Raw genomic sequence first — 18,495 nt, forward strand, 5'->3', positions numbered from 1 at the left:
TGAGTGAACCTTAACCTACATTTCATTTTGGGATCAGCAGGATGTACTAGGGCACTGAACCTAAACAAACTTTGTTTAGGGAAGAGAATGGGCATGGCAAATACTTTTAGCACAAAAGTGAACCTACCTAAAAAAACAAAAATCAAAAAGTCACTAATATACATTTGTAATCATCTGAATTTCTACATTTGAATGTTTGTAGTGAGATGGCCTCACATGTCAAGGATTATATAGGGAATTGTACTAGGACATACCAGCACTCATCTCTTTGTGGGAAATAATCTGCTGTTTTTCTCAAAAATTGTATACATGAAAACTTAAACCTACCTTTTTCAGGATTGGGGACTATACAGTAATTTCTTGATTGGCATATTGCATATGATTTCTGCATGTAATTAGGTATGTTCACATTATTAAATCCATTCTGTTGAATAGCTCCTACAATCTGTCTGAAAGTGGCAACATTTATACTGATTTAAGGGAAGGATTCCTCAAAACATGCTCCAACCTCCTAATAATGGCCATTACTTATCTGAGTAATGATGGCAGTATTGTCAATGGCAGCAGTGTGATAACCCACAGTAGCATCTGCATGTAGCGGTCAGGGACATTTGCTATTGCTTTTTATTTCAAATGCGGAACCAGGGAATACACAGGTAATAAAAAGACTTCACAGTGTAACAAGGTCCCAAAATTATATGTTAAGATAACCATTTAAGGGTGGCTAGGGGCTCAGATTCAAGTTACAGCTGCCAAAAGCCTGGCACTGGGAACAAAAGTTTATATTTTTTTTCCCGTAGAAAGAGTTGCTTTTGGAATGTGTGCTGTTAAGGTGCAAATGGTACTTAGTAGAGCTTCGTGCTTTATTGAATTATCAAACATACAAAGAGAATTTTAAAAAAAATCTGGATTTAATTTGTAGCTCCGCAAATTAAATTAACTGAAAAAGCACTCGACCCTGTGCTTTGTAATTTCCATCTCTGAACTTGTCCGCTCTATTTCTTTATCATCAAGTTTTCAAATTAATTAGCACAATGCAGTTATTTTTCTGCAGAGCTCATAGCATTCATCTGAAAAGGACAAGGCATAAAATGCCTGTGTTCTCCCAACCCTGAAAATGGTGAGACATCAATATATGTATTTTTAACCAAGCTCAAGAAACCTGTTGTAAAAAAAAACCTGTCAATCCCTACTAGTCAAAAAAGGCAAAACTGCCTTCCAACCACAATGTGACAAAAGATAAGACATAAGACCGCTGAGGGTTTTTTGCCCCTCGAAAAAAAAAGTGTCACTTTCCAGGCAGCCACCAATACATTTCTCACAAATTGCTGCAAGTGCATGAATGGGGAGATTAATTACATGTCTACGGGCACTCTCTACAAAATAAAATAAGAGATCCTGTAGGAGAATTTCATTTTTAACAGCAATAAAATGTATCATGTTTTCTTTATTTTTCTCCCCTGACAGGTTAATTATATAGAGATTTCTGGGTCACATCTGATTTATTTCACTTTAAGCACTTAGAATTTGGTTGATGTGACAAATGTTTAATATTTAGACTGTGATGGTATGAATAGTTTATTACACTATTGCTTACAGGAAAGGAGAATACTACACTAGGCTGGTATCTAAAATAAATAGAGTTCATAGGAATGTATACTTAAACTACAATGTAGGAGTTCAGATGGAATGGGAACATAACTATAAATCTTGCAGATGCAAATGTGCTTTTTTAAAATTATCATCTGGTAACATGAACCTGTTTTTCCCATAACAAAGCAAAAGGTTTACCTTAAATTTCTGTTCAACAGCAGCACTCATCTTTCAGTTGTATAAATAAAGCTTAATTTATCAAACAGATGCATTTTTTCACACAAGTTACATGTAATAAGATATTTCTCCTCCATCGCTGGACACAGCTCTGCTTAGAACACAATCTAATGGGTTATTCCCACCTCCAGGAGTAAGCTAACTTAAAAACCAAAGGACAGCATAATAGGTGGAACATGATGGTTGGCAAAACCTCTGCACCTATAGCCAACGTTAGCCTAGAATCTAGAAGGAAAAGCTGGAAATCATATTTCCTTTTAGTTTTTACTTCTAGCATGTCATTAAGTGAGTGCAAAGGTGGAAACATGTCTCCTCAATTGCAGCCAACAAGCTCTTTATTTACTTGCTGCATGCGGGTTCATCTGTGATAGTCCAGCCTTTTTTTGTAGCCTGTATGGTTCTTCACCTTGGAAGGTATGTCTGACAGGTCAGCAGTTTGTCACAGTCCCCTTCATACAGATCAGCAGCACCTCTGCTTTGGTTGGCACTTTTCTTCCACTGTCTCTGGTAAACAGCTGAAACTGAGATTTGCTGCAAGACAATGGGGCTGGAAGGATAAGTTGTAGTAAAGAAAGCTACCCTCCACATGAAGTTGCTTTTCCTGCTGGGTGTTGATCAGGAGTACAAAACTGGCTATTGGACTATCGCAGTCAAAAAATACTGGTTCAAGTAGAGCGATCAACTCGCCCAAAATCCGCACCAGATGTCAAGTTACTAGAATTGTGCTTTATATTTCCATATTTTTGTTGAAAAAGTTAAAAATACACAAAAGGATATAAAACCATTACATTGACATTGAATCTAAGTTTACAAAACACATGTATTTATAAACACCACAAACAAAGAGAAGAGAGCAGGAAACTGGATAGTCCTCATCTATGTCGGGTGTTTTTCAAGTGCAAAAGTCTAACCAGGGATTCCAGGTAAGTTCAAATGCATTAGAAGTGTCCTTGAGAAAACATGTTGTTGTTGACCATCATCCACTTGAGTGTATGATCCACCAAATCAGTAATGCCTAATATATATTTGAAAATGTAATGAGAGATACAGGCTTGCCAGTAACTGCACTGTTAAACTCTCAGGGATTGGTGCACATGGTAGCAACAATCGATTTCTACCAATACAAGGCCTCATAAACCATGTATAAAAATTACATATAGGAAGATAAAAGGGAACCAGAAATGTATCTATACTTTTAATTGGGGTAGCTGCAAACTAGCCAATGTTGGTAAAATATTGGGTTACATCTTCTCAGAATACTGAATTTTAGCTGTACATAAGACATTATATTCCCTCTTTTTCTGTTCTATTTCACCTGCTGCCTACATTTTTTGTACTTTACATGCATTCAACAGTATAACATTGACAGTTCACTGCATATTATGTTTTCTTCACTGTTCTGGTACAGTATCGACCTGTTTTCTGGTTTGTTCCAAGTTGTAACATTGAAAATATATCAATAAAAGTAGTATAGAAAAAAAAAGTTGCAGCAACATATCAAATGCAAACTAATACTGTATTATCATTAAATAAACTTAGTTTGCAAAGGGCATTTTTATTTCTCAAAAACAAAGGCATTAAATGTTCTTTGAATTCAGACCTCCTGCTTTCACCTTTGAAGAATGTAAAAAGTCTTGATCCCAGATAAATGAAACTCTGATGGCTAAATTGATTGAAGTTTAATCTAAAAGTACTTTAAACACACTAAAGATTAACTGTCAGTCTGTGTCTGTTGTACTGTGAATGCAACTTTTCACCTTAAAATCCTTTCACTTTCAGTGTGTAAATGCTTTAGGAAAAGAAAAAAAACTGTTAATGTTATATGTTGCATCCTTTAGGGCTTTTTTGTGTTTTTTAACTTTTTTTTTAACTAGGCTGTTTCTAAATTTTCAGTAAAAGATTGTAGTTAAAATTTGTAGCCATTAGATAATAGTCACTTTATCTGATAAAAAGTATACAATCACCGTTGCATAGATACCACTGGCTAAGAGTTTTTTTGGGGTAGCCGGTAGGGGGGGGGGGAGAATATAGAATTAGCTGGGTTTGATTTTCTCTTTTGCTTGGAATTGCTTCATTGGAAAGAAATGCTGACCTGGTGGGTCTATAAATATACTGTACATGCTTTAGATTTTCAATCACAGATGTTCAAGCACAAAATTTTGGTGTATACAAAAGTTTGATTGCTAGTAATTTAGTCAATCCACAGTCAAGCTGCAAGCTAATGTATTTGGGTAACTCTAGCCTAAAATTTATTGGGTAAGCCGTTTAAGGTAAAAATGTACGCTTATATCTTTTCCTGGAGTATTCAGTTTAAGGAAAGTCCCGCCGGATGCTCCAACAATCAGTCAGCCATCATATGTACATCCCACCTACCCTGATACTGTCCTTCCAAGACCTTCAAATCTTGGTGGAATCTTTCACCTTGCTCATCACTGACTGCACCAAGGTTTTCCGGGAAGTTAGAAAGATGTAAGGAAGTGCTTTGGTAAGTTTATTCTCCCAGCTATATAGTATGGTATAGCTGTGTTTGACACTAGAGCTCTTTAAAAAAGTTACACAACTGTTGGCAGATATAATAGTTCAGTTTAGCTGATGTTATATAACAGTTACGAAGTAGATAAATAAAGTAGTGGACCACGTTGGTTTGCAACATGCAGGATTGGTTGGAATCTGGTTGTTCACTTTTGAGTTCCTTTACCCAATCACTGATATATATTCAGATATGCTGCTGTATACTGATGTTGAACGATGGTCTGTACAGAAGTATCAGATGCCAACTTATATTTAGGGGACAGGTTTAAATTGGACCAGAGATCAGAATACTTTACTGTGCATGCACATAGCAATTCCCCTTGGCTTAATAAACTCCACTGACCAATTTAGCATTATTACATGCAAAGATAGGACTAAACATAAAAATGTGATCTTCTGAAAAGGAAACAGTTGAGCTGTCAGGCTAGTATTTTAGAATCCTTCAGTGTCTTAAACACTGTGGTTTAGGAAATTCAATCAGGATGGGATGCAGTGGTGAGTGGCTTTTTGAAAATAAAGAATCAATAACAAGTTACCTTAATGTTTGGGAGGCTTAAGCATTACTGCACGCTCCACTTTCCTCTCACATCTTTACGATTGAACGTCACCCCCTCATCTCAGCCTGTGCTGTAAATGCCTAATGATCTCAGTTGCAATGTCAGAGGGTCACACAGCCTGTCTGACAACTGTCTTTTCTGGTCTGCCTCTTCAAAAAATTACTGAGCCCTTCCATATCCATCACTCCGCTCTACTTTTTAAACAACCAAACAAGCTAGAGTGCCACGGACAATACATCCTAAGTAACTTCCAAACTGTAACAATAAGTTTGTATTTAAGAGACATAGTTCCAAAATTATTTTACTAGGTGCCTTTTAAAATAATTAGGAAGTTAGCTGTGTCTGCAGCACACCAAGCACCCTTAACCCCAATTAGGACTTTAATAGTACTAAATTATAACACTTTGGGCCAGATTTATTAAAGCTGTCCAAGACTGGAAAAGATGGATCATCATAGGTGAAACTTTATGATCAAGAAAACCTGGAATGGATTTCTTAAAAATAATTTGTTCTTAATTGGCAAATGCCTTAAATCCTGGCCTAGATGGCTCTTAAATCCTGGATTAGATGGCCACTTCTTCCGTACACCCATACATTGACTATATTTATTTTTTCAGCTCTAAATAATATAATTTAAGAAAGTGCATGTTAAACTTTTATACAAATATACAAAAAAATGCTATGTCAGAGGCACCTCTGATTTAGAAAATACTTAAAAAAAAGGTTTCTTGATTCTGTTTGGTTTATTGATAATCTGCTCTTTTTTTCCATTTCACTGGAATGGATCCTGCTTCCTAAGGACCTTAGAGGTCTAGCAATATTATAATTTCCTTGTTCTTTGTACTGTTGAAGCAACCTGAAAGAGGAAGTGGGAAATTGTATTAATTGTACAAAACTTGATATCTGTTTTGTGATTAAAATTTCTTATAGTGGATTATACATGTAGCTTTTATATAGCTTTAATACTATAGCACCACAATATAAGACCTTATGGTTAACCTTTGGAAGATTTGGAATGCTTTTCTTATATGCAGCTTCTCTTTCCCCCGGTCATTATTACCAACCATTACCAGCTATACAAAACAGTTTGAATTCACGTGAAAGTGACAGATTAACTTCACAGTTTTTTGAACACACCATTCAAAGACTCATGTTCTGTGAATTGCATATTGGATTTGGTTAAGAAAAACTGTGAAAAATGGGCACACGCAGGATCCCTTGGCAACAGTAGGTTCTTCATTGCTACATTTGGACTTTGGACTCCAACTGTTATAATTGTTTGTTTGTTTGTTTGTTTGTTTGCAGGTATAGCACATCTCATCTTATCCAATACGTTTTGAAGCAAAACTAGATTTCCTTTTAAGTCATTGACAGAGGCAAATCCAACCAACTCTACATAGTGCATGATCAATTAGGCCAGTGGACTGTGACAGCCGTGAGTCAACCAACCAGTTTTATTCAGCCTTAAAGCTTTTTTTACTTTTTACAACACCCCATGCTTGATATGAAAAAAAAAAGGCTTTAAGGCTGAGCTAATATGGCTGGTCAACTATGACAGCTGTCACAGTCCACTGGTCTAATTGGCTGAGCTGTGCTATACTTGTCATTGACCGTTATAGCATTCAGCACTGTGCCAAATCAAATCGCCAAGCACCAGCAGTGTTCTGCTTAATTCTGAATGACAAATGTTTGGGATGAATTTGTCACAGACCTGAAGCCTAACCATGGCTTAACATTAAAAGCAATGCTATAAAAAAAATGTGTTGGGCCTTATTTAATAAAGCTCTTCAAGACTGGAGAAGATAGACTATCATGGGTGATCCAGTAAACCTAAAATACATTTCTTAAAAATTATTTGCTATTAGATGGCAGATGCTTTCAGTCCTGGATGCTTTCAGTTGTTGGATCACCCAGGTTCTCCCATGATAGTCTATCCTTTCCAATCTTGGAGAGGTTCAATCAAGCCCAATGTATCAAAGGTTTTAAAATGAACTGTCAGATGAATAAAAAACAACTGCTGTGGTTTATTGTAGTAACTAGCACGTATGTGCTACTTTGAGTGGGACTTTTTTTTAGCAAACCTCTGCTGATCTGTGTATTGAATATATTTTAAAATATAATGTCTACAAAAATTCTTCTGTTCTCCAAAATTTAGCATCTTCAGCACTCCTTTGGATATGCACTGAGCTGTAAAAGCCACAAATCGTTCTTGGAACATATGCTGTCTGAAGTTAACTCACTTATAGTTTACAGCCTTGGCAACTCAAACTCTATCAAATATTGGCAGATATATGTAACAGGGATCCTTTCAATGTCAAATATCACAAACCACAGGCCTCTCCACTCTCCACTGTGCTTCATTAATCTGCTGTTGGTCATCCTAACTCAATTTTACTCAAGCCTTTGTGAGATTATATATATATATATATATATAATGGAGGTAAACCATAGCTCTTCTTTTAAGAAACCTTTCTAAGAGGAAAGTAGAGCCTTCTATTGCTGACTTCTCATTTTGAAAGTGTTAGCTGTCTGGCTGTCATGTTGATCGTCTTGCATAAACACAGTTATTTATTAAGAACAAATGTACAGATAAGGTCCTCTGACTTCTGTCAGGCATTCCTGTCCTAGTGAAAATTAGGTAAATAAATTATTAGTGAAAATGGCTTCTGCATAATGGTCAGGCACCTGAGATTTCCAGGAGAAAACGGTGCACCATCTGGTATGAAAGGCTTACTGGAATACAAACAAATGAAATCGTGTATAATATATGTCTTTCTATATTTTTTAGTTATATGCAGCTTTTCCAATATAGTAGAAAGAGTAAAGCAAAATTCCACCCAGATCAGAGTGTTGTTTTTCTGGGGCAGAATTTGATCAATGACTGCAATTTTATAAGTCTCAAGGATCCAGACATGGAGGATCCCCCATTGGACTGGATCCAGTGTCATATTCAAGACCAATAATTAGAGAAATCAGAAAATGTTCACCCAGCGTATGAACCCAGTGAGTAGATTTATACAAGTGGGGAAAGGAAGAAAAGTAGGCTTTTTTTAGGCACATTAGCAGATACAGATAAAATTCAACTTAAGGGTTGATCTCCATCACTAGCTGAGATATTTATTGCAGCATAATACACAGCTTTATAAATTATAAAAAAAACACATGGTAGTAGTGTTGGATTTTTACAGATTTTACAGGTGAAATACTGCCTTCCTAATTACCTGGTGGACCTAAACAACTGTTTTTACTGTAACAACCTTTAAAAAATAAAAAGGTGAAGCCCCACTTATTCTGCCTTGATCGCTGAATGGGAGAGGCTTCACCACCTGAACTAAGAAGAATCAAAGAACCTTTCACTAAAGCCTTGTAAAGTGCATTATTCTATTGTTTTTTAGAATGTAATTAAATAAAATTAAATTAAATTAAATCTGTTGCACCCACTAAGTAGTCCCAACAATTTTCCCATTAAACCAAATGTTACATGATAAAAGCCTTTAAAAACAAAAGAAGCATTCTTACTGCTTTTAATAAAAACTCAGTTCTTAAAAAAAAAAACTTTATAGGTAAATCAGTTGTTTGATTGCTCAAAAAAGGCGCAAGTATGTCAAAAGAAATGCCAGGGATGTGTTCTTTTTTTACAGATTGGCGAGTATAGTGCTGGGATGTTTAGTTTGTGAAACAACTTGCAGAACTTCCAGATAGCTGAGAAAATTCTGGAAAACCTAAACGATTGCATATTCAATGTAATTTCCTAATATTGACGCTTTGGTTGTTGTAGGTGGACCTACTAAAAGTATTGCCTGGATGTGAAACTGATCTTTCGGTTTCAGTACACTTGACACCGAATTGCGAATATAATTGTACACCTGAGCTCTATACTCATTCTGGGTCAGTAATTGAAAAGCTCCTCAAAGCTAAGTACCAGAAAACCAACCAGGCAAGCAGGAGTTTTTAGAATATGGACAGAAATTGAAGTTTGTGTCATTTTAATTACACAACTGCATTACTTACATAAGAATTGGTGTGCCAAACCCCTGAACTATGTTTAGGATTGTTGCTGTAGTTGCAGTAAATCATGAATCATAAATCAACATGAATGCAAGCAGAGGAGAGTTGATTTTTTTGAAAATCTAAACTATTATTGTTTACTATCCATGTTGTGCCAAAAGCCAAGCTGTATACAGAAAAGGTTACAGTCTTTTTTTTTTTTTTTCTTTTAAATATCTACTTTTTTGTATTGTCATTTTAAATTCAGATATTGGTAGTCCTGTTTTTTTTCCCCTCAAACATTCAGTAGCACAAATCTTTACCATACTTCAGTCAAAAAAGAAACATATTGTACCTGCTGCTGGAAATGTCGCTGATGAGTCCGCTAGCTTTATACTTTTTAATGTAAACTCTGTCACTCCATTTTTCCCCCTGATCTGGGCAAAGGGTTTGAGGATGATTCATGTCAAACACTTTGGTAGCTGCTTGCCAAGGCCATTCTAAAAGATGACAAGCTGTCGCTACTGGCCCGAGCTCTGTGGTAAATTCAATTCCCTTGTTGTCATTTGTGAATAGCAGTGACATGACTTGTTTTGATTTGTGCTCCTAAGGATTGATCTCCATCACTAGCTGAGATATTTATTGCAGCATTTTATCCTGATTTTATCCAAAAAAAAAAAAAAAAAAGAAAAGGAACACATTTCTGACAAAAAAGCCCATCCCTTCAACCTCCCTTCACTCATTAGCTCTTAGCAGGAAGATTTAAAGGGAAACCCTGGTCAATGGAAAATTCCAGTCATAGACGTGGTAAGCTGTTCTCTTATTTGCTTTGCAGCTTCATCATTTTGAATAACTGGTAACATGCCATATCTATTTGGACCAGCTACAGAAAGTAATATGTTTTGGGCAGAATACCTACCGTTATACACAGTCCCCTCCACAATGAGAAACTTTATTTTGAGCAGAGAGGGACAATATGTAAAAAAGATAAAAGAACGTAAAAGCTCAATAACTTTTTTTTTTGTTTGATTATACATTGTTTTAAAGGTGGAAAAACAACTTCAGTTGCAGGGGTCTTGACCAAGGCTGGGTTCCAAAGAGCATTTAGGGGCCATCCACATGACCACTGTCTGGCTGACCACAGTTTTACACAGAGCCAACAATGGCTTCATCTTCCTGGTCGTAAATGTTATCTGTCAAAGGCCAGCAAATGAAGACCAAAGTCCTTAAGATATGTTTTTAATAAGCTCAGTTTACCATTGCTGAAGGCCCATGCCAACAGAGGACCTAGAGAGTCCTGATAAAAAAAGAAGGTTGCTGTTTGTCAAGGTGGGGGACTTTGAAGTAAAAGGAGAAGCTCTATTGTAAGATGGGACTCTGATTTCAATTGAGGGACTTAAATGTAAAGGGCCAGCTCTGAAAGTAGAGTAGGAATCCAGATATAAAGAGGGCTCATATTAAGAGATACCTATAATAAAAGAGGCATTACTGATGTGAAGAGGGACTAATAATGTGTTCATCTTGTTTTGCTTTATATTGCACTTTTTTTGTAATAAACATGAAACTAATTTATTTAAACTTTTTAAAGCAAAGGAACTGTAAGAGCCTATTTAGAGGTTTTCATTATTGAAACCTGCAATGAACTGTAGTGCAGGACAGAGCCATGCACCACAGTGTGTACTAGTGCCTTTTTTCTGCAGGTTAGAATGTTTCGAATGGGCTTCCTGATGAACATATAAATGTGTATTGCACTGCATAAATCCAAGTGAACCATAAGGTTTTGCATACCCTTTCTTTTAATGCGCCAGGAATGTATGCAGCCCATTTGACACGTACTAAGGTCTCTATTAGGATTTCAAATCAATACCCGTTCAGATGGGATATATAATCCCTCTAGCGTACTCTGGGCTCTTTTCAAGATTTGCTACGTGGTTGTGACTTTGACAAAGGACTTCCAAGGAACATCTATGTAGGATAATTGGCCCTACCATTTAAAGTATTCATACAGGTTAAAAAAATCAAATAAAATTTCAGTGTTGGATGGATTCTAGTGATTTAGATCGGAAGCCAGCTGCCTATTTTATTTCAGGGGATCCATCAGCTGGGAAGTTCCAATAATATCACTTTTGTCTTCAGGCCGAATGTAATATATAAACTCCACCATCTGAATTCTCCATAGGAGTCAATGGGAAATTCACATAGGGAGACTTCTTCTTTTCAGCCTGAAGCATGGGATAACAGTTGTGTTGGAGCCCATGAGGTAAGAAAGCATCTGGCACATTCAGACCAGCATTGGTTTATCAGTATTTAATGGTGATGACCAAGAACAGAAACCATCCAGAATTCTTTTTTAGTAGTTATTGAGAAACCTAACTGAAAATATCTTTATTCTCACATTTAGGAATATGTTTGTATTGATTTTTAGGTTCCTAATTGTATATCTGTAATCAAACAGTGCAGTAAGCATTCTTTATAAACAGCAGCTTCAAAAGCACAGGATGCATTTCTTGGTAAATATATTGTTTTTATTAAAAGGACAGTGATGAAGTCGCTTCAAAGTACACCTACTCTTCCTTTTAAATCCACATAGTTATACTATTTTCCCCATGCCCAAGACATACTTTTCCTAATTGAAGCCAACAATTCTTCCCATTATGTAATTGTCAGGCCTAACAGCCAAATGCAAGGCTTCTGCACAGTCATATGTTGAAATTAGTGACATCATAAACCAATGTAAGCTTTTACAATATTTAACACAAAGTTTACTTCAAGTTTTGTGCACCAGCTATGATGGAAGGATGAGTTCTGCAAAGGTGGTTACAACAGAGTTGGGCGAAGGGTTAAACTGTCTATTCTAAAACTATACAAAATATGATGGAGCCTCTAAACTTGAGAAAGTTCAAGTCATTGGACTGGCTATGCTGTCAGCTGTGTACATTACAAGACTGAGTGGGCACATGTGAAAAATAATATACAGATTAAATTGCTTCTATAATTTTATATCAGCTCTGTATTTAGCTGAACGCTAAACTCCAGACATGTTTAAAAGACAAAAAGGTACCGAATCATTAATTAAGACTGTAACCCAGCCACCCCATACAGCTTAGGGTAAGTCTAGACAGTAAACACATTGGGCCTGATTTATTAAAGCTCTCCAAGGCTGGAGAGAATATACTTTGATCAGTGAAGCTGGGTGATCCAGCAAAACTGGAATGGATCTGTCCAGGATTTAAAAACATTTGCTAGCTAATAGCAAAAGATTTTAAGAAATTCATTCCAGGTTTGCTGGATCACCCAACTTCACTGATGAAAGTGTATTCTCTCCAGCCTTGGAGAGCTTTATTAAATAAAAGCCCATTTCCCTATTTGTGGTTGCCAACAAACCATATTGCCATGTGTTGTGGGGTTCTACAATGCAGGTGTGTTGTGAGTTCCATCTAAAATAAGAAGCACTGCAATGCATGTTATCAAAGATTAAATTTGGGCTGGGTAATTCTGTATTGTCTTTTTATAGTGCAGTCTGCAGGCATTTAGAGTTTTTTTGTATTTTGTCTTCATCACAAAGACTGATTGAATAGACTCCCTGTGCAAAGAAAAAAAAGAGAGGTTTATCACTATAAAGTTGCATTCTGTGTCATTGTAAACCTATTTGTGATTGTCGTAAACTTCATGAAAACATCTATTTTGCTGAACAGACTGCGCCGATCAGTATGTAGAACAAACAGCGAAAAACAAACCGGTGAAATACGATAAACTAATAAAAGTCATAGCTGTGTTAGCTCCTGACTGCTGACTTGTGCTGTCCCAGCAGCAGGTTGTCTATCTGAAAATGTTCTTGACCCTTAAAAATCCATTAAACGCTCTAACTACGTTCTGGATGGAGGTGTAATAGCCAGAAAGTAAGTAAATTGTGACTTGGAAAAGAAAGGTGATGGCCCGTGTAAGCCATATGCCTGGAAGTAGTTTGCAGCACAGAACTGTTGGCATGCTCATTTCCAACATTAATTCTGGAAGCCCTAATATTTTAGGTTATTATATTCTGAGTTCTCCCTGTGCCTGCAGCTGCCAGTTAATATAGAGATGTGACCAAGCCTGACAACAGTTATCAGTTTTGTTTAATGGATTTTAAACTGAATATAACTATGTATTCAATGTGTTCTTGTACTTTGTAAGTATATGCCAAACATAAACTTTTTTTTAGTTTGTATAGTGTTTTTAGGTTTTTTTTTTCCTATTCAAGGCTTCATTACAGAAATCTAATTTACTATCCCAGCAACAAAAATATACCTAGGCAAAAAGTAAGAAAAAATCTGCAACAGGGACTCAGAACGCTATAAAAAGCTGACTTGGATTGTAGCCAGGGGCATAACGATGACTCAAGGGCCCCTCAGCATAACTTTGTATGGGTCCTAAAATGCTTCCGTCCACTCATCAACCTATACTAGAGCCTGGGGGGGGAGAGGGGCTGCTGTGATCTCTGCGAGAGTTTAGCAGTGTCTGTTACCTACCAAGTATTCCCACACCAGCATGTTCATGCAGGCATCAAGAGGCTGCAGGTTATCCAGTCATGGCAGAGACATTGTGAGGTATGAGAAGGTTTGATAGGTAAGACCCCCCCGTCCCATTTTTCTGGACACTGCACAGATGTCAGTACCCTTCAGAATTCCCCACCAATGGACATCTAATAGAAAATGTTCATATCACACAGCCAGTAACATAGACACCAAATGAAAAGCATAGAAAGACTTTCAATACCGATCAAGATCTCTGGTATCTAATGTTTTTCAAGTGGTGTATCCGCCTCCCTGATTTAAATCCAAAGATAGAGAAAAGAAGGATTTCATACTGAAATCAACAAATACTGAAATCAACAAATACAATTGCTTGTCACTTGGACAGGAAGACACAGACAACAATTACAACATAGCTTTCTTCACTCTCCTAAAAATGTTTTTTTTTTTTTTTTGTATTACCAGGAAAACAATGACAGTCTCCCTGTGCTGACTGTTTACATCTCATAAAAATGATGTTGTTTTATCTGCTGTTTAAGTACTGTGTTAGAAAAACTGTGTTTAACTTCCAGATTGACCCATTCCTCTTCACAGTGCACCTCTAATATCCTTATTCTGTCCTGTGACAGCTACTGATGGGGAACCTGGCCGGTTTTAATTTGTTACAGAGTTAAATAAATTTATGGGTTTGCAGAATCTAGTCTCACATGATCCAGAAAACATTGGCTTCAACTTCAATTTCTACATATTTTTTTAAAATAGTAAATGGCTGAAGTTTAATTTAAACTTCTTCCCCAATGACTAATTGTTTTTTCCTAATTCTGGGTTAAATTTCTGATCCCTTTTTTGTGTAGAAAGGATGTAAACACTAAAAAATGTCTGATCTGTTCTCTTTTTTCCTTTTTAGAAATACCTGCGGAACTTTTTTTCTGTGATGCTAAAGTCTCCTACATCTCCATTGCACATTGATAAGGTCAGCCTGACACTCTCCAAGCACACCATCTGCGAGTTCTCTCCGTTCTTCAAGAAAGGAGTCTTTGACTACAGCAGCCATGGAACTGGATAAGAACTTATAACCGGAAGAAGAAAAAAGTGCCTTCTATGTACAGACTGCGGTTTAAATGTAAAACCAAGCAAAAAAACTATATTGAATCTCATGGCTAGAAGGACTATACTACACTTTCTTTTTTTGTAATGGACAGAACCAAATGGTCACCTTCTCAGCACAACAGTCACTTCCTTATTAGAATTGTCATTCACAGAAGGTATGGATTTTGGCAGATTAGCTGGGACAAAAGTGATGGTTTAATAATTTACACATGTTTAACATGTATATCATTGGAAGAATAGGAAAAGAAAGATTCAAAAAGGTTGGGGACCACTTCCATAGGAGGTGGCATCCTTATCCTAAATATGGCACCATTAGTGCTAAAATGGCTCCTGGGCAACCCTAACTCAAAAAAACCAATCACAACTGGGGAATCTAGAATCTAAATTGGGATCTTAATATTGTCATGACTGTATAGTTTAACTGTATAAGACTCCTGCACTCCTATTTTGCCTTACATAACCATGACTTGTAAGAAGGAATTATCTGTTAATTAAAAAAACGTCGGTTAAAGTTGGTCCTCTTCAAAGGATCTCTGTCCCTCTTTTTAAAGGGGTAGACAACTGCCATTTCCAAAGTGAGCAATTAATATTTGCAAGTTTCCCTGCCCATGCCACCCAAAAACGTAGGAAAGATTTTTAGCATTTGGTGGACCCAGAGGTCTCCTGTTCCACTCTGCATTATTACTGTAGTGACCTCTGGGTAGTTAACAGCAGGGAACACAGTATCCAAAACTCAAATGTGCATCAAGTTTATTGATCTCCGAGCCAAGTCAGGAGGTGTTTGCAGCAGAACAGGGTAATTGCTTACTTTGCAGAGAACTGCCGGTTTCCATTTTTTTTAAAAATGATGACAGGGCCACTTTAAATCTTTCTAAGCTATGAATAACTCTCAGTTTCAGCCACTTGTATTTTTCAGAGACACCCAACAAGTAAAAATGGGACTTTTTAGCTTACAAATGGTATTCTCAATCCTACTTATTACAGCATTAAAATAGTTGTAAAGGATTTGCTTTGCCTCAGCAAGTTGTATCACCTTCACAATATTAAAATGTAAGAACCTTGCTGTTATTCCAAATCATGATACTTCCATTTAAGTTTACTTTTACAATATACTAGCCCTTCTCATGGCACTAAACTGTATAGATCTCTTTATGTAATACTTTGCAGCCTAACAACATTCGTCACCAAACCTGAAAATAACAAGCCATTAAATGTGCTTTTAAAAATATACTGTTACCATTGAAAGCAAACATAAGTACATGGCATTAAAAATTATAAAATTCCCTCAAGTATATCTAGCTTAGGTATTGGTGCTATATAAACACTAGATAGACATTACTGATGTTGTTAAAGGAAACCTGTACTACAAATTTACAGCCTGGAATTGATGAAATGCTACATGGCTGGTTGTATCTGGCTTCAGCACTTTTTGAGTTACTGATCTGAAAAGTCGAAACCCTCAATCTGCATACTTTTTTAAAGTAACTGACTTGATGTTGCAGTCATTGGATTACCTTGACAGCCAGGCAACTTTCACGGTGATCTAAAAGCCCCAGTATTTTGAGCCCTCATGAGCAAATGTGTTCCAGGTCACTAACCTGAATCAAAAGGGACAGGAGGACCAGACAACTAGCATTTTCAGAAGAGTTCAGCAAAAGCAGCCTCTGTTTATTTTCACTAGAGGTTTTCTTAAAGGTACTCTCTTGCTAAAGCAAAACTGCTTTTATATTTACTCTCTGTACAGAATTTAATGGGCAGTTCTGCTACTAAAGAATCGTTAGAATTTGTCACTTCCATTGGGGCTATTTACCCGGATCGCAGCCATGCTCTGGTTCCTCCTTCTCACTTCTTTGTCACTATTGTGTCTTGTAGTGAATGAAAGGTTAGTAAGAGAAATCAGAGTGAAACAGGACTAAATATCTACAGTGCTAAAGGTGTTTGATTCAGAAGGGTTCCCTATAATACAGTGGTTTTTGAATACCTGGCAGCAGAAGTGATTTAATTATCTTCTTTATGTGGGTCACAGTATTTAACATTTTTTTTTTTTTTTGCGATATAGTCACCTTGGGGGCCTGCAAACCCCAATGCTAATCTGGTACTCTAAGCACTCCCATATCCACATGTGTGTTCCTTGTAACCAAGACTGCATAGGTGCAACTGGTGACCAACACATTTGTACACTGGAATGAGGTTATAGATGTTTGCTGTGCAAACATTTTTATAGTTAGGATGCTGACATATTCCCAATGTGTTGTCATTAATTTCTACATAATGTGATATAATCTGCCAGATGAATTTGAGAATTCAGAAAAGGACATCTTTTTTAATAAGTTTGAATGGTTTATTAGTAATAATTCTAGAGGATAAATTTGTGAGAAATAGAATTTTTGGTATATTTAAACATTGACTTTTTGGGTAACACTGGCACACAAATAGCCATCAGTCCCCTCAACAATTTATTTTATAGAACTTTAGGACAATCATTGATCAGACAGGGATGGCAAAATGTGTATAACATATAGTAAATATCAAAACATAATATTATCAAAATATGATAAACTCACTTTATGATATGATAAATTTTACTATGTAGTAAGTGCCTTTTGTAAAATAGGTAAATTACGCTTTAGATCTTACAACTGCACTTTGAACAGGTCAAGCCACATTCACACTGGTATGTGAAAGTTCTGGATCCTAACTATCAGAATTCACAGCAATAGACGAATCCTACCATGCTGTGAATAAAAAAGTGTTCAACACTTCTATCATTTTGTAAGGAGCAAGCTCTGTCTCTAAACTCAGAGCATGGCCGAACTGAAGTTCCATTTCTTTTTACTAATATCTATCGCATATTGACACTTGTGTTGTGAAGGACTGTAAAGCAGGACTAGCAACAGGTTTTGCCAAGAATGGATGGTTCATTGCACTATTTTAGTCTCTGGATATACCATTCTTGTGTAGAAAGAAGGAACCATCTAAGTTCATCCTATTAATAATAAACAAAAGAAAAGGAAAGTGTCCAAGGTGCCCTTAGCAATTGGATTCAAGTCATTAGGTCGGGTAAAAAAAAAAAATAAAGTGCACTTTCTACTTGTTGCTTTGGACAACGTAACACATTTCTTGCTTGACTAGAAAGTGAATGTTGTAGAAACATGTACACAGACTATTACATTTGTCACTTGAAGATGGAATGCCCCTTTAAGTATACTCATTCTTGCCCTTAGCACAATTTCAATATCTGCATAAGTTAGCAAGAGCACAGATTGTTCTTCCAGATGCTGAATTGTCTAATCATGTTATCGCTACATTAACTTCCACATAGTAGCACTTAATGTGATAATCCTAAAATGACTTCCAGTTGTGTATATCTATGTTGTATGTTTTTTTATACATCCGAACTGTTTGCGCACAATCATGCTATGTAGTTTTGCTGCTTTTCTATAGCTTTTATATACATATAAAGTAAGATTTTGATTATGCATTTGTTATGTTACCTCAAATCTTAACACGTAATGCACTGATGAAATGTACATTAATATTTGCAAGCTTCTGGTTTCTAAATACACAAGCACACATCATGTTAATTGCAGTGCAATTAAGATTTAAATGCATGTACTTTCTGTCTATTGGCAAATGCCCATTTTCAGGTATGTAACCACATTTGTAAGAATATCAGGTTAAACCGTGTAATAATGCATTGTAAATGAATGACATCACTATCACTGTATAATTTATATGCAAAAAAGTAACCATTTGTATGAATCTGTTTTCACTGAATATAAAACATTTGTTTCTTGATGTGATTTTGACCACTTAAAGAAAAACTCCAGTATTAACAAGGTTTTCCGTTCAGATCTAAAAAAAGGCCCTGAGAGAGATGCTGGCTGTTCCAATGTGGATCTAAATGACACCAGGACTCCAGTGGCTCGTGCTGAGCCTCAGCTGACATAAGTACTAGGAGAGATCAG

The 18,495-nt window shown here is 36.4% G+C and overlaps 1 protein-coding gene across 1 annotated transcript in view; it reads left to right on the forward strand.

Moving 5' to 3' along the window:
* Positions 1 to 18,325, forward strand: part of KIF16B (kinesin family member 16B) — a 196,429-nt gene extending 178,104 nt beyond the window's left edge. Inside the window, exon 26 of the mRNA XM_072409599.1 lies at positions 14,325 to 18,325. Within this exon, the coding sequence (XP_072265700.1) occupies positions 14,325 to 14,483 (159 nt within the window). The 3' untranslated portion in view covers positions 14,484 to 18,325. The remainder of the gene's footprint in view (positions 1 to 14,324) is intronic.
* Positions 18,326 to 18,495: the final 170 nt, after the last annotated feature.

The sequence above is a fragment of the Pyxicephalus adspersus genome, chromosome 4 (genome assembly GCF_032062135.1).
Source record: "Pyxicephalus adspersus chromosome 4, UCB_Pads_2.0, whole genome shotgun sequence".
NCBI classification, from domain to species: domain Eukaryota; kingdom Metazoa; phylum Chordata; class Amphibia; order Anura; family Pyxicephalidae; genus Pyxicephalus; species Pyxicephalus adspersus.